At 41.7% G+C, this 25,789-nt stretch overlaps 1 protein-coding gene across 5 annotated transcripts in view; it reads right to left on the minus strand.

Moving 5' to 3' along the window:
• FMNL2 (formin like 2) overlaps positions 1 to 25,789 on the minus strand; it is a 376,300-nt gene that overhangs the window by 146,685 nt on the left and 203,826 nt on the right. For all 5 annotated transcript variants that reach the window (XM_055136998.1, XM_055137002.1, XM_055136981.1 and 2 more), the window contains exon 2: positions 20,586 to 20,669. In XM_055136998.1, coding sequence (XP_054992973.1) covers positions 20,586 to 20,669 — 84 coding nt within the window. The remainder of the gene's footprint in view (positions 1 to 20,585; positions 20,670 to 25,789) is intronic.

The following is a 25,789-nucleotide window of genomic DNA, read 5'->3' on the forward strand; positions in this document are numbered from 1 at the left end:
TCTCAGTTATGTTTAAAGATACAGACTTACACTATAAACTATACTTGGAGTCTCTGCCTTCTTGAAATTTTACAAAATCCCTGGGAAGTACATTTCCTATTTTCCTATTAAAATGTTAAGACAATGGGGCCAGAGAAATAGTGCAGCACTTGACTTGCTCAGGGAGGACTCAGGCTCCATACCCAGTATCCCATATGGTACCTCAAGCCTGCTAGGCATGATCCCCGAGCAGAGTAAGCCCAAACCACTGGAAGTGTCCAAAAAACAAAATAAAATAAAATATAAAATGCATGACAAATACTCCCCATTGCTTCTTCATGTGACATATGGGAATGAAAACCCTTTCTCCTCCATTCACCAAATATTCAACAAACCTACTGAAGGAGACATTACTGTGCGTAAGGCACTTGCCTTGCACGTGGCTGGCCCGGGATTCAATCCCCAGCACAGCATATGGTCCTCTGGGCCCCGCCAGGATTGATCCCTGAGCACAGAGCCAGGAGTAAGTCGTGAGTGCAGAGTCAGAGTAAGCCCTGAGCACTGTCAGGTGTGGAACCACCCAAAAAAATTAAAATTAATGAATAACAGTTCAAATACAGCTAGACAGGGTACTGAGGAGAGACTAAAATAAAAGAAACCTTAGATTTCTTATTAAGACTAGCTCAAACCTAACCCTAATTCTCATCCTACACTAAGCCTAAACTCCATGCTATCCTTTGCATTTGTTTGCTTACATGTTTTGGTTCTGGGAAGGAGCTGCCAGTGCTGTAGGCTACTCCTGACTCTGTGCTTGGGGGTATCTTACAGCAGTGCTCAGAGGACCATAAAACTCAGGGCTAAGTAAGCACCTGACTATATCTCTAGCCTCCCTTTCCCTATACTCTTATTTATTGGGCGGGGGAAGGGGCTGGGGTGGTTTGGGCCATGCTCAAGACTTACCCCTGACTTTGTGTGCAGGAACCACTCCTAGTAGTGCTCAGAGGACTACATGAAGTCTGGGAATTGAACACAGGTTGGCTGCATGGGGAGCAAGTGCCCTGCCCACTTCACTTCCAGAGTTGTGTTTTTCGTTAAGTTTTGGTGAGAGGAGGGGATGGAGCTACACCTGGCTGTGCTCACTACTAGAGTGGCTCAGAGGGCCATATGGGTTGCTGGGGATCAAAGGAGAGTCAGCCACATACATGCAAGGCAGAGGACTGACCCCTGTGCTGTGAACACCCCTCTGGCTCCCCCTTTCCCATTTTTAACTCTAACCCTAACACTGATCTAACACTAGGCCTATACCTTAACCCTAGCATTACCCTGTGACCTTATCAAAAGAGAGAAAGAGAAAGAGAAAATGACAAACAGAATGCATCTATTAGCTTCAATGGTTGAAAAATAAACAATCATTTTAAATTTAAAGATACAGAAGATTTGAACACATCCTTCAAAGAAGATATGCAAATAGTAACCAACCATATAGAAAAAAAGAATCATTAAAGAAATGCAAAATAAACTGCAACGAGATCCTACTAGAGCTTTGTTAAAACGACAAAGCTCCTTAATAAATTATTAAAACTGACCATAGGAAATGCTGATGGGGATACGGAGCAACTGGAACTCTCTGACACTGCTCAGAACTGAAAACGGCCCAGTTACAATAGAGAGCATTCAAACTTGGTAAACTGTATTGCACATAAATATTACCTCAGTAAAGAGGATTTCAGAAACAGTATCTCAAGTAATTTCTTTATATGCATATCATTTTTAAACTTTTTTATTGGATACAGCTTATTTAAAAATCTTTCTTGATTGTTTTTGGTGTTACTTGCCCTAATGAAAAAGAAATCCATGAATCAAATAGTCAATTCTGTTTCATTAATGAGGAAAATATAAATTTGTTTGTTATGTAAATAATATATGAATATCATAATGATTAATGTACTGATTCTATAATACACATATATAAAATATAAATACTATAAACACCTCAATGAACTCAGAAACAACATCATTTAAAACAGTTTACTTGAAAGTTCAGGACCTGCCATGAGTGCCTCAGGTCAACCGAGAAAATGTGTAGATTAGAATTTTACATTATATACTCAGTCTTTCCAGAATGAACTTTTAGGATGTCTGATTCTTTACTCAATCTCTTCTTTTGGAAGATTCAGCATTAGGTAACTGAAGCACTAAAGCCACTAGTCTTCACCATGTATTCAACAGATCACGTAACAGATGAATGGACTGATGGAAAAAGCCACAACTCTAAGATGCCCTAGGTCATACAGTGACAAGACTTTCCAAAAAAACTCTCCCAAACCATAGTTATGGCACTTTTTACAACAAAAATATTTTCAGAACTTTTTAGTATTAGTTCAGCCATTTGCTGGATAACTTCCAAAAAGTAATTTGACTTTTGTTTTTGGAAGGGCAATATGTGAAAGCTGAACAGAATGGCCTTCCACCGCAATTACTGAGATAAATGTCCAAGTGTTAAAACAATGTAAAGCATTATTTGTATTCCCTAGAAGAAAGTCCTCATTAATGCATCTTAATAAATCACTTACATTATCTAAAAGACGTGTCAAAGGTGAATCTCAGTCAAGCCCATCTCATTAAACTGGACATGATCCTGCACTTCCTGAAACAGCATTCCCGAGTTTACCAAAGATACTCATAAAATAACGTAATCAAACCACATAGTGGCATAGCCAGCGGTCTGGGTCAGCTCAAGAAATGAATGATTAATGTTGGGGAGGTCACTTTGTGTTTTGGGGTGGGGACAGGAAGACTTTATGACTCCATTTCTGTTACCAGGTAGAAAGGCAAAAGTGTGATGTTCATTTTGGCAAAAGAGACTCTAAAAGCTTCAGACCAGACTAAGCCCTGGGCCCTACTCTAGCTACCAAAGCCAGACAACACTCTGACGGAGCATTTCTATCATGTGGCCAAAGAGGATTAGTTTTAAAAGGAATAATTCCCCGCTTCTTTGGCATACTTTCTCTGTCCTTTCGGCCTCCTTCAGTAACTCCCTGGCGGGTTGCAGAGGCAGGACAGACGAGCATCTTTTCTCCCCACTATAAAACGCTAAGACAAAGGGAACCCCTGGGAGAGGAATGACATAAACTTACTTCTAGGTTCATGATCAATTTTCCATGGCTGCAAAGATATTAAACGCAGGAGAGCCTAACGTACACAGAGTTGGCATCTGCCCCTCTGATTGCTTTTCCAGTGTTTCTAAGCAAGGAATCAGAGACTTAGAGTGAACCTTAATAGAAAAGAAAATGCTTTCAGGAGGAATGCTGAAAGAAACTCTTCTTTACATTTTTTTCTTTGTTTGTTTTTGCCACCCCTGTCATTGGTACTCAGAATAGACTGGCATTAACAACTCTTAGAGTCCCTTCCCTACCAAGTGTAACATGAGGCATCTGAGCACCCAAGTCCATTCCCTCTCACTTCACTCTCTGGCAGCCCTTGCTCATACAGCTATCTCCTTACGGAGTACATTAATTCATAAGTGCATAAATAAATATAAGTTCTGATACTGAACACAAATGAAAACAGTTACCAGAACCGCTGATTGGGATGGAGACTAGCTTTTACTAAACACTTTGTCCTCTTTCCTGAGTAACTGACCTATTTCTCATTCGCCACTTCCAAGATTGGCCCAGAAAAGTCCCAGGGGTGTGTACCTCCAGGGTGTTTCTTCCTCTAAGTGAGCCGAGACCACCCCAGAGAGACCACCCCCAGAGCACCCTTAGAGTAGAGCTGAAGTTCTACACTAAACTTGTACACAGATTCCTGGGTGAGCCTGAAGAATGTAGCCCTCAAGAGTCAACAATACCAAACTGGAACACTGTAAAGAACAAATACATGCAAATCATTTTAATCTTAGCACCGGCAAGGATTGATTTAGCATCTGCAAGTGATGACCACCCCGCACCACCACCAAGATAGCCCATGTCCTAATTCCGAAACCAATAATGTGACATTACTGAAGAAAGGGTTGGTGCAAACATAATGAAGTAAAGTTCTCAAAACAGTACCATCTTAACTTATGCAGGTGCAGTAGAAATCCACTCAAAGTACCTTAGAGAAGAGAGAAGCAGCAGGTACAGGGAGAAGAGGGAAAGGCCATGTGAAGACAAGGCAGAGATGGGAGTTATGTGGCCAGGAATCAAGGAATGCTAAGGAAGGATTCTCTCTCCCAAGGGCATTTACAGAACATATCCAGCCAAAACTTTGATTCCAGACTTTTGGACTCTACAACTAGGACAGAAAATTTTGTTGTTCTAGCCACAACAAGTTGTGACAAGTTGGTGACAGTTGTTATGGCAACTAGGACACTAATATAATATCTATCTGTTCTTCTACCATTATACCAGAACTAAGAAAATTTTGTTGTTATAGCCACAATGAGTTGTGACAAGCTGGTGACAGTTGTTAAGGCAACTAGGACACTAACATAACATCTATCTGTTCTTCTACCATTATTTTTCTAATGGAAGCCCATAACAGATCATGTATTTCTATACGTGATTTTTATTTTATTTTATCTTGAGGTTTAGGGCCACACCCTGTGGTGCTCAGGGCTGTTCCTGGCTCTACTCAGAAGTGATCTCTAGTGGTGCCTGATCTCTAGTGATACAGTGACCAGGATTCAAACTAAGGTCAACTGCACACTCTTGGTCAATCATCCCGTCTTATTTCTTCGGTCCACTACCAACTGACTTTTATTCATACTATTTTGACACTGTTAATGACATGCCTTTGTGAATTAGGGCCATAAACCTGTCTTTCAAAATGTATCCTTTGTTCAATAAATTAGTAATAGTTCATTTTAGTGATCTTCAAACACCAGTCCATGATCAGTGTTGGTGTGTGGGTGTAGAAAGCTTTAAGATCACTGATCTGATTTACCATATTAGTTAAAACTGCTGGTTTATGGACTCGTTTGCAGGATGGGTGGTAGTCCACAAATACAAGAGACTGAAGAATGCTGATTTATCTGCAAGTGCTCTTCGTAATGCTTCTATAAAACTTCATGCAAAGAAAACAAGTAACTAGATTTATGTTAGGAATCAAACACTGCAAAAGAAATGTAATTATTTTAAAGACAAAGAAACAAGGTAAATTAATATGGAAATTTATTTGAATATACTGACAGCAACTCACAATTTGGGGGACACAATTTCAAGGCTACACACAGATCAACAAGTAAGTGTGCCCCAGGAATGTGATGATCTCTGGCTCCCACAACCACTCCTCTAACCACTATTCTCCCACTTTTAGTGAAAATTGAGCTCATGGAGAAACTCCTTATTCCAGGTCTGGGACAAGGAACGTACAAGTGAAGCCTAGGATATAGTTTATGCACCATGAAACAAATTCTGCAAAATCAATAAGGTCATGTCAAAAGGTTGCAGAAGTCAGCATGACAAAATTTTGATTGGTGCAAGTTCTAATGACATAAACTTCAAAAATAATTGATTTAAATATACAGATTATGACAATGTATGTGTTTACAACAATACCATAAAACATAAACCAGAGAAAACTCATCCCTCACATGGTGAGATTTCCACTCAGACAAGTCCTTACTCTGAAATATAGCAACTGTGAGAAAAAAAAACACTAGAGATAATTTTATTTCAGAGCAGAATAAGACCCAGTTGAAAAGTCTACCTAGTCCATTACTCCACAAAATCATCTTTTTCTAACTCTTCAGAAAAGTGACTCAGCAAAATTTATGCATTGGTTTTACATATAGTACTAACAGCCTGGGCTGGAGCACAGCGGGTAGGGGATTTGCCTTGCACACGGCCGACCCGGGTTTGATTCCTCCGCCCCACTTGGAGAGACTGGCAAGCTACTGAGAGTATCTTGCCCCCACGCCAGAGCCTGGCAAGCTGCCCGTGGCGTATTTGATATGTCAAAAATAGTAACAACAAGCCTCACAATGGAGATATTACTAGCGCCCACTTGAGCAAATCGATGAGCAATGGGATGACAGTGACAGTGATACTAACAGCCTACAGAGTCCCATATTGCTGGTGGACAGCACCATCATACAACAGAAGACTCACTCAGTCCACTGGAGTATGACCTGATGGTGAAACAGATAGTAATGGTCAATGAATATTCTACACAAAGGTGTTCAAAGTCTTCATATCTCATTCCTAATAGAAAATTCCAGAACTCAAACACCTTTAAGAAATACTCAGATAAAAGCAGGGAATAAAGCATCTAAGAAAACAGTTTGCCTGGTCTCTTCACTATAACAGCATGATTAAGCAGCTTAATAATTAAAAAGTCAACTTAATAATTAAAACACTTGTAAAATTCTGAACCATATTCTCATCTGAACAAACCTGGTGGAAAAAGCAGTAAGGACAACTGGGAAATAAGAACTTGGCAATAAATGGCATTTAGGAAGAATAATTGGTCATATAATTCACTACTGTGTTTGGATACAAGAGAAAATTTGTTTGGGGGCGGGAAGGGCACAGTACTGCTCAGAGGTCCCAGGGGCTACTCCTGGCAATTTCCAGCCAATTGAAGCTGGAACTGCAATGCAAGAGCGTGGGGATACAGAACTGAGAGCCTGTGGGTACATGTGGGTACAGCACCGCGCAGGCCCTCCGGTGCTGGGGTGATTCCTGGGGGAGGGGCACCCCTTAGGAGTCTCTAGGGCTCTATCTTGCACTGTTTGGGGGACCACGTGGTGTCAGGGATCAAATAAGTTTGACCACATGCAAAGCAAATGCTTTAAGCCCTGAACAATCTGTCCAACCCTAAGAAAAAACTCTTAAGTTTACATGATAGATACTAAAGTTTTAAAAAGGATAAACTGGAAAACAAAGTATCAGATAAAAACAAATCTGATGAAAGCAGAGCCAAAAGAAGGATAAGGGGAAAACCAAGTGTCAAATAAAAAAATTATCAAGCACTGGAAAGACAAAATTTTAAAAGAATTAAACAAATTACAAAAACCAGCAGCTTCCCGCCTCCGTCTGTGTTCTCCGAGTTCCTGAAGCTGCACCGCACCCCCCACCCCCATGCGCACCACGTCTTCCGATCTGGCTCTCTAACTGCGCCTGCCGATCAGGTACCAAGACCATCACCCTCCCGCCCCCCCTAACAGGAAGACACTGGGGGCGTGGCCTGTATCTTAGTGGGCGTGGTCTCAACATGGGCGTGGCCACCTGTCGGAGCCGCAGTTATTATTTGTTACCTCAGCTCAATCGGTACTGTGTATTTCTTTGAAACTTCACTTTTGCATGTCAACCACTTACGCAAAATATCCATTAGCTTAGTTTGACACTATAAAAGCTGTCAGTGAATAAGGGAAGTTTAGCACAATCAGAGCCCCTTCTTTCCACAAGAGGGAACAGGAATAAATAACTACAAAGTTCCAACTCTATACTTCTGTAACAATATGAAGAAGCAGCGAAAATCCCCTCCACCAAGAGAGAGAAGAAAGGATACCAGAAACATCAACAGGGGCTACTCACATCTACGACCTCTCAGATAAACAATTCAGAGAGGAAATCTGGAGGAGAGTCGACCTACTCCAAGCAAATATGGAACAGACATCCAATAAACTAAGGGAGGAGATGAATGAAGCACTGGAACGATCTACCAAGAAAATGCAGGAAGAAATGAGAGCAGAAATTTCAAACCTACGAACGGAAGTCACACAAATAAAGGAATCGGTAGATGAAATAAAAATCACAGTAGATGCCCTCAACAGGAGAATGACTACAGCCAAAGACAGAATCAGCGACCTGGAAGATGAGCTGCAGAAAGCTTATAGACAACAACAAATCATGGCCAAAGACCTCAAAATGGCTATAGAGCGAATCAAAGCCCTGGGGGATGACTTCAAGAGGAACAACATAAGAATCATTGGAGTACCAGAACCACAGGGAAGTAACCCCAATGAAAAAAAACATAGTCAGATACATCATTGCTAAAAAATTCCCAGAACTGGAGAAGGCAGGCATCCAGATACAAGGAGTCCAAAGAGTACCAGTAAAAAGAGACCCAAATAAAAAGACTCCAAAGCATATCATAGTCAGAATGACAGATGCTATGGATAGAGACACAATTCTGCAAGCAGCAAGGTCAAGGAAGGAAATCACATACAAAGGATCACCCCTCAGATTTACAGCCAACCTGTCAGAGGAAACCCTCCAAGCCCGAAGACAATGGTGGGACATAGTGAAAAAACTCAACGAAATGAATGCCTCACCAAGAATACTTTATCCTAAACTCTCACTCAAACTCGAAGGAACCATACACTATTTCTGGGATAAACAACAGCTCAGGAACTTCATAGACTCAAAACCAATCTTGAAAGAAGGTCTAAAGGGGCTACTGTAAGACAAGGAGGAGCCCCATAAGAACAACAAATCCCACAGACAGATGACACAAAACCCCATCACAATAATCTCTCTCAATGTCAATGGCCTAAATGCACCTATCAAGAGACACAGAGTGGCAAAATGGATCCGGAAATTAAACCGAACATTCTATTGCCTGCAAGAAACACACCTGAAAAAACAGAGTAAACATAGACTCAAAGTCAAAGGATGGAAAACAATCCTGCAAGCAAACAACCCCCTTAAAAAAGCTGGAGTGGCCATCCTCGTATCCAACAACATAGATTTTAGGTTGAAAAAGATTAAAAGGGGCAGCGAAGGTCATTTTCTGTATACCAAGGGATATGTACAATAGGAAGAAATCACACTCTTAAACATATATGCACCTAATGAACGACCGGCTAAATATTTAAAACAACTCCTAACAGACTCCAAAGAGGATATCACTAACAGCACAATAGTAGTTGGAGACTTCAATACGGCCTTATCGCCTCTAGATAGATTGAAAAAACAAAACTCAACAAGGAAACACTGACTCTGAAAGAAGAGATTGAAGAGAGAGGCCTAATAGACCTATATGGGGCTTTACACCCCAAAAAGAAAGAATACACATTCTTTTCCAGTGCACACAGAACTTTTTCTAAAATAGACCATGTACTGGACCCCAGAACATACCTCAATAGAATCGGAAAAACAGAAATTGTATCAACGATCTTTTCAGACCACGATGCGCTGAAGATAGAAGCTAACCGCTAACCACTCACCAATACGGAAAATCAAATCAAACACCTGGAAATTAAACAATTCAATGTTGAATAATGAGTGGTTCAGGAAGGAAATCAAGGAAGAAATAAAAAAATACTTAGAAAAAATGAGAATGAAGACACGAGCTACCAAAACCTATGGGACGCAGCTAAAGCTTTATAGCTAAAGCTATAAAAGGGAAAATTTATAGGTCTCGAAGCATTCCTCATGAAGGAAGAAAGGGCCCACATAGATAGCTTGACTTCACGACTCAAGACCTTAGAAAAGGACCAGAAAAAGGAACCCAAACCAGACCGAATGAAATAATAAAAATTAGAGCAGAAATTAATGACATCGAAACCAAAAAAACAATCCAAAAGATCAATGAAACAAAGAGCTGGTTCTTCGAGAAAATAAATAAGATTGATAAACTGGTAGCAAGACTCACAAAGAAAGAAAGAGAGAGAACTCTAATAAATCGAATCAGAAATGAAAAGGGGGACATCATAACAGAAACCAGTGAGATTCAAAAGATCATTAGAGACTACTTTGAAGGTCTATCGCCACAAAAAAGGAGAACCTAAAAGAAATGGATGGATTCCCTGATTCCTACAATCTCCCAAGACTGCACAAAGAAGACTTGGAATACCTGAATAGACCCATCAATGTTAAGGAAATTGAAACTGCAACCAATAACCTCCCCAAAAACAAAAGCCCAGGCCCAGATGGTTTCACTGGTGGATTCTTCCAAACATTTAAAGAAGACCTGTTGCCAGTTCTCCTCAAAATTTTCCAGGAAATTGAAAAAACAGGAACTCTCCCAGTTTCCATGAAGCACACATCTCCCTAATACCAAAAGCAAACAAAGACACCACTAAGAAAGAAAATTACAGACCAATATCCCTGATGAACACCAATGCGAAGATCCTCAACAAAATATTATCAAATAGGATCCAACAACTCATCAAAAAGATCATACATCACGACCAAGTGGGATTCATCCCGGGGATGCAAGGATGGTTTAACATTCGGAAATCAATCAACATAATCCATCATATCAACAAAAGTAAAGATAAAAACCATATAATCATATCAATAGATGCAGAGAAAGCATTTGACAAGATCCAACATCCTTTCATGATGAAAACCCTCACCAAAATGGGGTTTGAAGGAACTTTCCTAAAGATAGTCGAAGCCATCTACCACAAGCCTACGGCAAGCATTATCCTCAACGGGGAAAAACTAAGGGCCTTTCCTCTAAGATCAGGCACAAGACAAGGATGCCCACTCTCACCACTCCTCTTCAATATAGTACTGGAAGTACTTGCGATAGCTATTAGACAAGAAAAAGAGATTAAGGGCATCCAGATAGGAAAGGAAGAAATCAAAGTCTCAGTATTTGCAGATGATATGATACTATATCTAGAGAAGCCTAAAGCCTCTACTAAGAAACTCTTAGAAACAATAGACTTATACAGTAAAGTTGCAGGCTACAAAATCAATACCCAAAAATTCATGGCCTTCCTATACGCAAACAATAAGGCAGAGGAAAGGGACATGAAAAAAGCAATCCCATTCACAATCGTGCCCCAGAAAATCAAGTACCTCGGAATCAGCTTAACCAAGGAAGTAAAAGAACTCTACAAAGAAAACTATAAAATGCTACTCCATGAAATAAAAGAGGACAAGAGGAAATGGAAACATATACCCTGCTCGTGGATAGGGAGAATCAATGTTGTCAAAATGGCAATACTCCCCAAAGCATTATACAGATTCAACGCGATCCCTATAAGTATACACATGACATTCTTCAAAGAAATGGATCAAGCAATCTTAAAATTCATATGGAACAACAAATGTCCACGGATAGCTAAAACAATTCTTGGGAAAAAGACGATGGGAGGCATCACCCTCCCCAACCTCAAACTTTACTACAAAGCAGTAACAATTAAAACAGCATGGTACTGGAACAAAGGCAGAGCCGTAGACCAATGGAACAGGGTGGAATATCCCTACACACAACCCCAAATGTATGATCATCTAATCTTTGATAAGGGAGCAAGAGATGTGAAGTGGAGCAAGGAAAGCCTCTTTAACAAATGGTGCTGGCACAACTGGACAACCACATGCAAAAAAATGGGCTTAGACCTTGACCTGACATCATGCACAAAAGTCAGATCAAAATGGATTAAAGACCTCAACATCAGACCACAAACCATAAGGTACATTGAAGACAAGGTCGGCGAAACCCTCCACGATATTGAAGATAAAGGTATCTTCAAAGATGACACGGAACTAAGCAATCTAGTAAAAACAGTGATCAACAAATGGGACTACATTAAACTAAAAAGCTTCTGCACCGCAAAAAATACAGTGACCAGAATACAAAGACTATCCACAGAATGGGAAAGGATATTTACACAATACCCATCAGATAAGGGGTTGATATCAATGGTATATAAAACACTTGATGATCTCTACAAAAAGAAAACATCCAACCCCATCAAAAAATGGGGCGAAGAAATGAACAGAAACTTTCCCAAGGAAGAAATACGAATGGCCAAAAGGCACATGAAAAAGTGCTCTACATCACTAATCATCAGAGAGATGCAGATCAAAACAACCACGAGATACCACCTCACACCACAGAGACTAGCACATATCCAAAAGAACAAAAGCAACCGCTGTTGGAGAGGATGTGCAGAGAAAGGGACCCTTCTACACTGCTGGTGGGAATGTCGACTCGTTCAGCCCTTTTGGAAAACAATATGGACGATTCTCAAAAAGCTAGAGGTTGAGCTTCCATTTGACCCAGCAATACCACCGCTGGGAATATATCCCAGAGAGGCAAAAAAGTATAGTCGAAACGACATCTGCACTTATATGTTTATCGCAGCACTGTTTACAATAGCCTGAATTTGGAAAAAACCCGAATGCCCTAGAACGGATGACTGGTTGAGGAAACTTTGGTACATCTATACAATGGAATACTATGCAGCTGTTAGAAAAAAGGAGATCATGAATTTTGTATATAAGTGGATCGGCATGGAAAGTTTCATGCTGAGTGAAATGAGTCAGAAAGAGAGAGACAGACATAGAAAGATTGCACTCATCTATGGTATATAGAATAACAGAGTGGGAGACTAACACCCAAGAATTGTAGAAATAAGTACCAGGAGGTTGACTCCATGGCTTGGAGGCTGACCTCACATTCTGGGGAAAGGGCAACTCAGAGAAGGGATCACCAACTATAATGTAGTCGAAGGCCATGTGGGGGAAGGGAGTTGTGGGCTGAATGAGGGCTAGAGACTGAGCACAGTGGCCACTCAACACCTTTATTGCAAACCACAACAGCTAATTAGAGAGAGAGAACAGAAGGGAATGACCTGCCACAGTGGCAGGGTGGGGTGGGGAGAGATGGGTTTGGGGAGTGTGGGAGGGATGATGGGTTTACTGGTGGTGGAAAATGGGCACTGGTAAAGGGATGGGTTCTCGAACCTTGTATGAGGGAAACATGAGCACAAAATTGTATAAATCTGTAACTGTACCCTCACGGTGATTCACTAATTAAAAATAAAAAAATATTAAAAAAAGAAAAGTAAATTCTATATTTAAATAAAAAAGAATTAAACAAATTACAAAAACCCAGTAACAACTTTTAAAAAATTTTTTTAATAGTTTATTTTTAATTAGTGAATCAACGTGAGGGTACAGTTACAGATTTATACATTTTTGTGCTCATGTTTCCCCCATACAAAGTTCAATAACCCATCCCTTCACCAGTGCCCATTCTCCACCACCAGTAAACCCAGCGTCCCTCCTACCTTCCCCAGTCCCGTCTCCCCCCACCCCAAACTGCCACTATGGCAGGGTATTCCCTTTCGTTCTCTCTCTCTGATTAGGTGTTGTGGTTTGCAATAAAGGTGTTGAGCAGCCTAAGGAGGGGTGAACCGGCACAGGTCGGAAACGGAGCAGGTCAAAACTCCCGTGCTGACCAGTAACAACTTTTTTAAAAGTCGCATTAGCATAACACAGAATTTATGGAAACTTTAAAAATACAATTTTACCTCTAACAATATTAATTATAGCAAAAATTTCAGTGAACCAGAGGCTCGAGTAAGGGGGTGGGGAGATACCTTCGAACCCAACAACTGGTAAATCCACAATGACAACACTGGGGCTAAATGTATCATCAAAGCTGGAAGTTGGGATCAGAGCTTTGTGCAGATTAAGGCTGGTCTGGGAGCAAAGGAAAGAGGATGACACACATGGTTCCCCAGAGCATCTAGCTTGGAAGTAGCCCATGAGCACCACCAGGTATGGCCAAAGAAAACAACAAAAAATATGAGTTGAAAAAAAAATCAGGGTCAAGGACATAGCTTGATGGTAGAGCTCTGCACTGGATCCCAGCACCATAAAATATATAGATAGATGCATAATACACATACTCACAAATATAAAGACTTTTGGAAATCTGCAGTAGCAAAATAACTTAATTATTATACAAATAATCCTATCCAATAAGTCTTTATCAAGAAATAATTATGTTTTAAGTACTAAATACAGCCAAATGTATGAAAAAGACAAATAAGCAACTCTCACTGAACGGGTGTGAGCTCAGGAGCCTGACTCAGCTCTGGCTCTGCGACAAGACCCTCCCATTCCCAGGCAGGATATAAGTCCAAGACTTAAGGGCCCAAGTCCTGTCTCCCTCAGTGCTCATCACTGGGAGCAAAATCTATGCCCATCACATCTTCACTAGTAACGTTTTTTAGTGTCTGTTGTTTCTAATTTCCTCCCATATCATTACTCTATAAAGGAAGAAAGGAGGAAGTCTCCTTCCTAATGCAAACAACAGGATGCATTAGGGGACAAGATCCAGCGATGTCAAATACGGCAAATCACCCCCCACCGCTACCACCACTAAAAAAAAACAAGTGATCATCAGCAAAGTCACAAAAAGCTTGTTAACCTAGTTCAGAGAAGGCTTCGTTAACCCAGTTTCTGAACTGAATTATATATTTTTGAAATCTACAACCATGATCATGAGCCGTGTAAAACATCCTAAAATTTCTATTTGAGGGGGAAAGGCCAGAGGATCAGAGGGCCCAGGGGCCACTTCTGGTGGTTCCTGGCCAACTGGCACAGTAGCTCGATGTGAAGGTCCAAAGGATGTGCCTGAGAGTGCTGCCCAGGCCGTGGGTGCTGGGGATCCATTTCAGCACTGCTCAGGGCCGCCAGGGTTACACTGCATTACAGGCAGTTCTCAGAAGACCCTGTGGTTCTAGGGATGGAACCAGTCCCACTCATCCAAAGCACCCAGCCTCCTGGGCCAAATGCCGTGAATTTTTCATTGTGGTAATCAGCCACATTACAAGAAGCTTGTTCTATCTTTAATTAAACATTTCCAATTAATCATACAAACTACCACCAGAGAAATCACATGACAGGTCAAAGCAGGAAGCCTTCGTGACTTCCTTCAGGACTATGGAGCCTTTCCACATCATTGGTAAATCAGGAAATAAACTGAAAGGGCTCACGACTGGAGAGTAGAAAATGTTCATCTCTCTCAGTAGCATGGAGACCTTGGGAGCTTGCCTAGACTTTCCACTCTTGAATCTCGTTTTCATCTATAAGAGGACTCAGGAAGAGATAAGAAAGACTTCCACTTTATTCATGGATTCCACTATAATGCAGGTGAAGTTCATTGATGTGTATTGTGTTTGGGTCAAGAAGCACGGTTAACTTTTCCAGTAGAGAAAAAATTAAAAGTGTCTGGGTCTATAAAAGCCTTTCGAGATAGAGTGATCTGAGACTTCATCCAAGATCTTGAGTGCTGCTTAAATGCAGCCTTCTCCTGATCCATGCTGCTAAGAACCCCACATATGTGGGCAATAGCTGCCACCCAAAGGTAAACGATAAAGCTCAGGGTCTGTGTTTGAAGAGCGCTAAAAGCTGAGATAGAATAACAGATGAGGTAGGAATGAAGCCGTATGACTTGGCACCATGCAGATTGTGTATTTCCATCTTTCACACTCTCATCTCCTGCCCATAAAATGCTTGCCTCTGAGCAAACAGAGTCCTCAAGTAGATGTCCTTACAAGACATCTGCGCCCCAACTATACCACAGAAATAAGTCCTCTGGGATGCATCTCATAGCACCCAGACCCCAGTTGGGAAGTTCTTCTTTCTCTGGCTTCTCTAGCCCCTGAATCAGAAATGTTGCTATTTTGGGAAGGGGGTGCCGGTTGGCGGGGGGATAATAGGGAGGGGGCAGCAACCTCACCCAGCAGTTCTCAGGTATCATTCCTGGCTCTGTGTTCGCTACTGGTGGGCTTCAGGGGTCTACTTGTGGTGTTCAAAACTGAGTTCACTGGGGCTGGAGCAATAGCACAGCGGGTAGGGCGTTTGCTTTGCATGCACCCGACCTGGGTTTGAATCCCAGCATCCCATATGGTTCCCTGACCACCGCCAGGAGTAATTCCTGAGTGCAGAGCCAGGAGTAACCCCTGTGTATTGCCAGGTGTGACCCAAAAAGAAAAAAAAATTGAGTTCACTGCATGCCTTGCCCCTGTACTATCTCTATGGCCCGTCCAATGTGACTTTAACCTTGGGATATCCACCAGAAATTCAAATTATCGTTATAAATATGTAAGACTCTGGAAAGGACTAAATAACAGTGTTCAAATGTTGTTCCTATAAAAGCCACAACCCAGTTCAGTGCCCGGGGTGACTCCCACTCATGCTCGGGGAACTTGGCAGTATGGGGGATTGAGCCAACGCCTCCTTCATGACACACTGGAGCTTCCAACAGTCCCTGAGATTTTTTTTTTTGGGGGGGGGGTGAGTCACATCCAGCAATGCTCAGGGGTTACTCCTGCTCTGCACTCAGGAATTACTCCTGGCGGTGCTTGGGGATGGTGCCAGGGATAGAACCCAGGTCAACCATGTGCAAAGAAATGCCCTCCCCACTAGACTATCATTCCGGCTCCGTCCCTGGGATTTAATGTCTTTAAAATATTCTATTTTTTTTTAAATGTCCTATCTCTCCCAGAACCTTTTCAGCAGTGCAGAGCCAGGAGTAGCATCTCAGAGTGTGGTCCCAAAACAATAACAAAAACAAGAAAATACTACAAAGTCATGTTACATGATTTAATTGGGGCCAGAAAGATAACACAGCAGGTAGGGCACTTGCCTTACATTCCGTCGACCTGAGTTTGATCCCTAGCATCCCATATGGTCCCCAGTGCACTGCCAGGAGTGATTCCTAAGTCCAGAGCCAGGAGTAGCCACTGAGCATTGCCAGATGTGCCCCTCATTCCACCAAAACAAAAAAAAAATTACTCTCAGGCTAGGATAGTATAGGGGGTTAAGACTGCAGCCTTTCATGCCATTGATGTAGGTTTGACTCCCCACTCCATTGGAACCCTAAGCACCATCAAGAGTCACCCCTGAGCACAGAGCCAGGGGTGGCCCCTGAGCCAAGTGTGATTTAAATTTCCCTCCTTCTTCCCCCAAACTGTTTATTGTACAATTTTAGAAGTAAGCAAAGAACCAGATTTTCAGTTGACTGGTGGAGACAGTGTCATTTAGTTTCTGTATCTACATATGACACCCTTCCTGTTCCTAAGAAGTTTCCACAATTGAGCAGGAAAGTTTCATTTCACTTACCACAATTACAGAAATAGCTGGAGGAAGGTGAAAGGGAGAGAGGAACAAAAACAGCAAACCCGCATACTCCAGGCTCCCTCTGCCACTACCTCCTCCTCCCCGCAGTCTCTCCAACATCACTGAGTGTCCTCTACCTCGGGGCCTGCCCCACGATACCTGCGCTTATAGTATGTCTCAGGCATTAAGTAAAGTGCTGGGGGTCTGGCCCATGACTCTAAGGAAATTATATTTAATTATAAAACAAAGTGACAGGTTTGTACAGAGATAATACAATGGGCAGGGTACTTGCCTTGCACACAGCCAACCCGGCTCGATCCCTGGCATTCCATATGGTCCCCCAAGCACAGTCAGGAATAACTCCTGACTGCAGAGGCAGGAGACAAGTAACCTCTGAATATCACCAGGTGTGGCCCCAAAACAAAAGCAAACCAAAAAATCTGTGCTATGTAACATGAGATATAAGCCACATACATAAAAGTTCACACTTGTAAATTACAAAATTTCAGTATATCCACAAGGCAGTGCAACAGGTACTACTAAGTTATTGCACCACTATGTCATGGTAATTTTCATTACAACCAAAAAATGAAAACTCAGCTCCAAATAGTTGGATCAGTCATCATCCTCCCTCCCAGGCCACAGCAACTACTAATCTATTTTCTGGCATTTCTGTAGGTTTTTTTCTATTCTGGACATTTCAAACGTTAAATCACAAAAGCAAATATGCTTTTCTGATTCCATCAGTTTATTTAATACAAAGACACATACAGATGACATGGTCCACTGTCAAGAGATAAACATTAGGTGAATAAACACCACTACATTGCACTATGAATAGCATATTATTAATGCCTAAGCTCCAAATACACAAATAAGAAATGATCATTTTGCATGTCATACATTCATTCTAAAAGAGTTACCCACATGTGAGCAAAAAGTTGTTTTCTGCTGACCGCAAATATCAGAATGACTCACTATGGTTCTCCTTCCCAGCAGTGCTCTGAGGGGGGCACAAGGTCTGTGTTACAATACCTCACCCCTCTCTCCCTTTCAGGCTCACCGGAACAAATCTTCTAGAAGACATACCACACATTTTTACTTATTTTTAAAAATACCAGCCACGTGGGCACTTTAGGAAACCGTAAAAGTAGCCACTAAGGGTCCTTATGTCAAAAAACTATAGAATTTCCATAACCAGATCAGCAATGCCACTAACTATGGACCAGCCTCCATCAAGGATTTCCCACCAAGTCTCAGTCTTCCCAATGTGTCACATAAAAACATTAACAAGTATGACTTCTTTGAAGATTCATTACAAAGACAAGGCTCCTAATATGGAAATCTGCTTCCACACTGCTGGTCAACCCAAAATTTAAAGATTAACTCACTGTAATTTTCAAATCGCACCCACAACACCTCAAGAGTGATGCTCGGTTTGGAGACTTTGCAGCACATGTTTAAACGCTGCTGAAAGGAAGGAACATGTCACAAAGCTAAATTCTCCAAACCCAAGCCTAAGACATGGAAAGGCAATGATGCCCCAAAAATCCAGAAACAATATTTAGAGTATTGACATGTGCCTTTTTCAGCCTCAGGCTCCCTTAGCTTCCACTGACCCTGTGATATTAGAAGAATAGGTGGCTAGAATCTTCTATCATCAGTGGTCTTCCCTTTCTGGTATATTGGAGATCAAAAAAAAAATCAGTTAAGTGGAGAGAAGGACAGACTGAGTTGGCAACAAGCCCCCAGTGGACCCTGAGGAAGGCAGCAGAGCCGTGCTTCCTTTGCCTGTGCTCTGCACTCTCGTAATCTCTAAAGTGAGAAATTTGGGGGCTGGAGCGATAGCACAGCAGGTAGGACATTTGCCTTGCATGCAGCTGACCTGGGTTCGATCCCCAACATCCCATATGGTCCCCCAAGCACCGCTAAGAATAATTCCTCTGTGAAGACCCAGGAGTAACCTCTGGGCATCGCTGGGTGTGACAAAGAATCAACAACAAAAAGTTACAGCTCAAGGAAGGACATTATAAGGACATGTCAGCAAAATGTTTATCTTTGCACTGTGGAACTGTCAGCAGTAAGCTTCCTCTGTCAATACTTCCACCCAGTCTTGTGCTCAAGTACCTTGTGGAGAAGAGGATCTGACGAGCATCCTGTCACTGCTCAGATTCAGAAACTCAAAATAAAGAATCTATGTGCTTCAGAAGTTCCACTTGAGGAGCCAAAGTGATAGAGCACAGAGGGCAGGGAACTTGCCTTGCGCATGATGGACCTGGGTTCGATCCCTGGCACCCCATAACGTCCCCAAACTCTACCAGGAGTAATTCCTGAGTATTGCTGAGTGTGGCCCACCCCCATCCCCAAAACCTCCATGTGAATTGTGAACTTCTATTTTTCAGGGAACAGAAAAATTTCTCCCTTCAAATATCAGAAAATCCCCCTTTTCCTCTGCACATTTCGTCTTCACAGCAGAAACCCAAGGGCACTATATTAGGAGGAGATACAAGCACTTCTCAGGAATCTTTGGGGACACCATTACCCTGAAATTCAACGGTACAAAAAAATAAAATAGCTCACATACAGAAAGAGCCTCCTCTTCCCTTTAGAGTACCCCCCTCAAAGTGTAAGAATAATTATCCTCACGTATTAGCCCTTCAACAAAATGCCCTAACAATCACTTTCCATTACAATGGAATATTTTATAGCATTTTTAAAAATTGACATGTACACTGACACAGGTCTTCAGTTGCAGAAAAGCATGTGTATCATGTACTTTTTTGTTCACTGTTTTTGTTTGGGGGGGCCACATTTGGTGGTGTCTGGGTCTTACACCTAGTAGTGCTCTGGCCACCTGCCTTTTGTTTATTTTTAAAAACATATAGAAAGGGCTAAAAGAAGATATTTCAAAATTTTATCAGAGAACCTTTACAGGACAGAATCTGGAGAGAGGGGGCACAGCGATAGTACAGTGGTTGGGTTCTTGCTTAGCAGCGGCCAAGCCAGTTCCGTTTCCATATGGTGCCCAGGACACATCTAGGAGTGATCTCTGAGCACAGAGACAGGAGTAAGCCCTGAACACCAACAGGTATGTACCCCCACCCCCACCCTCCCAAAAAACACAACTGAAGAAAAAAGTGAGGAATTTCACTTTTTAAAAAATATCTATCTCTCTGGAGTCTGAATGTGTTATAATGAGATAATGATATAATAAAAATAGCTATGGAGTTGCTCAAATCTGGATTTTTTTAAATAGCCTACACAACATTTCTTCTGAACACTCACTTTTTTACATGACTATATACAACCATATGAGAATGCAGCTCTATTCAAGGAACTGCATTATTTAAGCAGCACAAACTGCAATGGAAGGTGAATGGCAAGGGGGTGTGGACCGGGAGAGGATCATCTGATTTAGACTGTTCAACTGATCAAATTTCCCATAAGATCCATCTCAAGGGCCTCTCCCAGCCCCATACTCTAGGGTCACTCCTGTTTGTCCCCAGAGAATGTGGTTGTACTTGAGACCATCGAACCCAAGACTGCAAAGCAATGCACTTTGGCCCTTGACCCATTTCCCCAACCCCCACCGACAAAATGTTTAAAAACAAAGGTGAGAATCAAAATAATGTGTAATTTCAAGAAGTATCTGTGTTTTTCCTTCAGTCATAAGAAACAGAAGGAAATAAGACAGAAAAATAAATCCATTTATCTACTCAGACAGTTTAACATAGTTAAGAAAATTTTTTTCTGGTTCTGTCATTATTTCTTAATGACATGTTAATAAGCATCACCATTTCTTACCTGATCACAAATCAGTTCCCACTTTTTCTCATTGTCGTACTGACGCAATAACCTGGCTTTGTCAGGGGGTAAATTCATAGCATTCTGCAAAGGGAAAAAAAAGGAGAGAGATGTCACATTTCACAGAAGGCTGTTAATGGGTAACTTACAGGCAGACAAAAGAATACTACTATGGTTCTTTGATGAATTCTTTTCAATTGCTAGCATTGGAACTAAACCGAAACACCCCTCGGAACTCATTTCAACATCAAATGAGTCTAATAAGAGGAGAGAGACATTGAAGCCCTGTGTGGGGCAATTGAGGTGCTTGGCTTTGAACCACCAGACTTGTATTCCAACAAAGGGAATTTTTCAGCAGAGGTATTCTTCATGCAATGGCAGGTTCCTGTGTAATAGCAGCAAAAGGTCAGATGTGGTTGAGAAATTAGGGCCCCAGTTTCTTTATCAAGAATAAAGAATAGAACGCCAGAAACAACTGAATGACATCAACCACTAATAGATTAACATGGACTTGTGTTTACTTTATAGACAACTATGAACTTATGAGTGGTTTCTTCCCAAGGAAAACAAAACAAAATAAAAACAATCATCATGTAATTATTTATTATCCACTTTGAGGAAACAATGCTCTTTTAGGTCATATTAACATGGGAAAACACCACTTTCAAGAACATTATATTGGTTCATGAAGTGGAATTTGCCATGAAAAACTGCCCTAAGAGCTGAAAGAGATGTCTATAAATATCAGTACTCACACACACTCCTACAGTGCATACAACATATGTGCAATAGAGCTGATCACGCATTTACCCCGCTCTGCTCACATGTTTCTAGTCCAATGTCCAAAATTGTCAATCAAACACATTTTCAAAATACTTGGGCCAGGTCAGAGGTGAGATCTTTGGTCATAGCACATGGCAGAGTGAGAAAGCCCCCAAATAATCCAATCCGACTTCTTCTTAGCAACCTCAAAGTTCTCAAATTCTACAAATGAGCTAATCTTGCATCTGCTAAGTGTCCTATACATCCCACTTGTACCAATGCTCTATATTGTACCTACATATCATATCTCCTTGCCAGAGTCACTGTCCAAACAGACAAATGTCTTGGACTTTTAGTGGCCAAGTCTTCAGCTCTGTGAAAATCTTAATTTAAATAAGAACAAATTTTCTTACCACAGCTACTATCTCATGCAATTGGTCAAACAAATTTAAGAGTCAAGGATACATGAGTTTCTCTAACGATAGATTAACCTTTTATGATTTTAATAAGGAAAACTGAAGTATATCCCGTAAACCTAATCTAACATCTAAACTGGTATGCCTAAGCAATATACTGCCTAATATAGTAAATTTAACCCTTTTAATCAGATTATGTGAATTAAAATACTAAAGTGCTAAATCCCCCCTACCTCCCCCCAACCCCAATCACCTCCAACAAATCCAACATCATTAGAAAAGTTTTGGATTCCAGAGTTTTCAATGGAACTGCCAAAACTTCTCCACGGAAGCACCTAACACAGGGAAGCGTTTTCACACGGCCTGTCTCCATAGAATACCTACATGGACTAGAATGAAAAATAGCGACTTGCATGTATTTGCTGTTACAGCTTTACAATGTTAGACAAGACGCCTGGAGAAGGCAAAGGAGCTTTCTCTGAGGCCTGCTGGGGGCCCCAGCATTGCTGACTGTGCTGTAGCCAGTCTGTCACAGCCTGTTCGCAACCAAAGGCTGAATTACTTCCTCTTAAACTGATTTTGACCTTTATGTTGGTGCCCCTGAGTGTGATCATGCACTGAATAAGAACAATAAAATTATGAGGTGAGCTAAATGAGTTTTCCTGCCAGTTCTTATTAATCTCTTGTGTTATAACAGGGATAAAACAAAGAATGCCTGACACCTACAAGAAGCCAGGGACCATAAGGCACTGGCATACATAATACATGCATTACACAGATAACAAGCACTGAGGTAGAAATGATAGTCCGCGTTTAAATGCGGAAACGCAGGCCTGGGAGAATATGGCTCACTTGTCCAAGCCCGGATAGCTTTCACTCTGTAAGCCACTTTTGGGGTGAGGCCTCCCCCCAGTCCTGTTCAGGGGCCCTGGGGCCAAACCTGGCAATACTTAGCCATCCATGCCAGATGGTTCTATGTTAGGGATGAGGATGTGGAACTATTTAGACTGTGCTCCCTGGAGAGCACCTGGAGCTGGGCATGCCCCTGAGTACTGAGTCAGAAGTGGTGTCCCACACCCCGGCCCCTGCCATAAATAAATAAATAAATAGACAGACAGATAGATAGATAGATAGATAGATAGATAGATAGATAGATAGATAGATAGATAGATGGATGGATGGAAGATCTAGCAAGACCTCACTGAAAGACACGGCATGCTGAATGATGAGAGAGCAAAGAGGTGTAAAGTGATAACAGCATTCTGGGTAAATGAAACAGATGCTGGGGCAGGAAGTAGGTTCAGCACATTCCACAAACTGGGAGTCTGAAGGAGAGAAAGCAATAGAAGGCATGAGGGAAAGATGGAGTTGGAGGAGTCAGACAAGGCCATATGACACCATGTAGCCTAGAGTAAAGCACGTGCACTTCATCTAAAGCACCAAAGATGAAGTAGCAGCAAAGATCTAGTAAACGTCATGAGATGCATAGTCAAATTTCAAGTTACGAAGATCACTGCATGCCATGTGGGGAAACTCACTAGAAACAGCAAAAGTAGTGGCAGGGAGGCCAGTCAAATGTCCAGATCTGCTGTTCTAAAGAATGATTTCAATGTGGAAAAAGCCATTGGCACATAAAAATGGTGTAAAATGGATAAATGCTAGCTATCTGAAGTGAAGTTGACTGGCCAGGTCGGGGTAGAAGGGAAATATCAAGAATTAATAATACCTTGCTTCTGCCATCAAACGAGAGGGGTGGAAGGAGGAGGAATAAAGAATGTTTTTTTTTTTCGTTTTTTTGGGGGTTACTACTGGAATTACTCAGGAATTACTCCTGGTGGTGCTCAGGGGTCCACATGGGATGCCAGGGATCGAGCCTAGGTTGACTGCATGCAAGGCAAGCACCTTACCTCCTGCCCCTGAAGAGTAAGATTTCTAAAAGGGTCTAAGATAGCGATTCAACCTCAAGAGGTCAAGCAGGCTGGAGCCTGATGATAGTACAGCATGGGGGACATGTGCCTTGCACGAGGCAGACCCAGGTGTGACCCAAAAAGAAATAAAAAAGAAGAAAAATAAAGAGGTCAAGCAGGAGGCCAGAGCCATAGCACAGGGGTAAAGGAACTTGCTTTGCATGCAGCCAGCCCAGGTTTGACCCCCTGGTACCATGTACAGTCCCCTAGCAACACCAACAGTGATCCCTAATCACAGAGCCAGGAGTACTCCCAGTGCACCACCAGGTATGACCCCAAATCCCCGCCTCTGCCCCCCTCATAACAGAACAGGTAGGTAGAGACCCAATTGTGGAGGTTAGCAGAAAGATCTGTATTTCAGAACGCGGAGAGTCCTAAGAAATCTTTTTGGGTTTGAGGATTGTTTTCAGAAGAAGCAGTACTCTACATGAATACATGCAAACTAAAACTGCACATGCTAAACATCCATCAAGCATCACCAAAATAACCCACAGGGCAAGCCTCTGAGCTGCTCAAGCACACATCAGCTTTGTAATGCTCTTGGTAGCATGAGGAAGTAGCTCTATTTATAATTAGACACTCCACAGGCCTGAAATTGCAGTGAGGTTCTGATCAGCGGGTAGTATGTGCTCTTCAATGCTAGTGCAGTTAACACATTCCTTTGGTGCTGCAAAGAGCAGGATTCTGGAATCTAAGCAACATGTCTACAAAGGAATCCTAAGAGTTCAAGTAATATTCTGAAGAAAGAACTAGCCATCTCTCCAAGTCCCTGTGCTGCCTGCATTACAAGATTGCTCTTTTTTTATCCTCAAATGTACATCAACTTTCCAGACTTACCCAACCATACTTAATAGTATCTGAGACACCCTTTCCTTCTTTTCATCTACCAACTCACTGATATTCTGGGCTATGACCATGAGTCAGAATGGCCATACTGAAGGGGCAGAACTCAAGTCCAAGTCAAAGCTCCACTGAAGATATATGGTCATGGTCCGAGAGCTAGTAAAGCAGTTAAGGTGGTTGTCTTGCACATACCCAGTCACGATTCGATACCTGGCACCCCTCCCTCCAAATACCACTAGGAGTGACCCTCGAGCACAGAGCCAGAAATGATCCCTGAGTACTGCTGGGTGTGTCCCCAAAAAAGAGGAAAAAAAGGAAAAAATTAAGATATACACTAAATGAGTTCAATTGTTTAGTGTATTTTAGTGTATTAGACAATATTATCTATTTTCTACCTTATACAAACTCATATTTAAATTACATTCAACCTTTCTTTTTCCATCTGAAAAACTTCAAGATGAATTCAAATATAACTTATTCAAGAAGACATACTTTCTCATTGGGCTGCAGTGACACTATATGCATGTCACCATTATGTTATCCCCCCACCTCACCCCACAATACTCCCATCACCCTCATTTACTCCAATTATCTGTTTAGCTGCTTAAACACCCCACAATACTCGGTACTTCAAAGATATCTTTGAAGACATCTGTTTTTGTTACTGATCTCTACAAGTCTAGCATAGTATATAACAAATGGTAGGTACAAAGCCAGCTATTTGAAGGGGGGGGGAAGTGAGAGAGAGAGAGAGAGAAGAAAAGAAAGGAAAAGAAAAGATAATAAAGAAAAACAAGGGCTAGAGGGATGATACAGCAAGTAGGGTGTCCGCCTTGCATGCAGCCAACCCAGGTTTGATGCCCAGCATTTCATATGGTCCCCTGAGCACCAGCAGTGTAGAGAGGGGCAATAGAGCCAGGAGTAACCCCTGAATATTGCCAGATGTAGCCCAAAAACAAAAAACAAAAAGAAATGAAAAACTAACTCAGTGATATTGTTCCATCTGAAAACATCTTCACTCAGTTGGCATTCCAGCTACAGTTACTAACAAAGTCTCCACTAAAGAGCATTATTTCTTACAAAATCTCAACCAAGGATAGCAACCATTAGCCATGAATAACTATCTACCAAGCAAAAATTCATGGCAACAGGCTGGAGAGTGGACAGAACACTTGCTTTGTATGTGGCCAACCTGGGTTCGATCCCTGGCATTTCA

Source organism: Sorex araneus, chromosome 1, assembly GCF_027595985.1.
Source record: "Sorex araneus isolate mSorAra2 chromosome 1, mSorAra2.pri, whole genome shotgun sequence".
In the NCBI taxonomy this organism is placed as follows: Eukaryota; Metazoa; Chordata; class Mammalia; order Eulipotyphla; family Soricidae; genus Sorex; species Sorex araneus.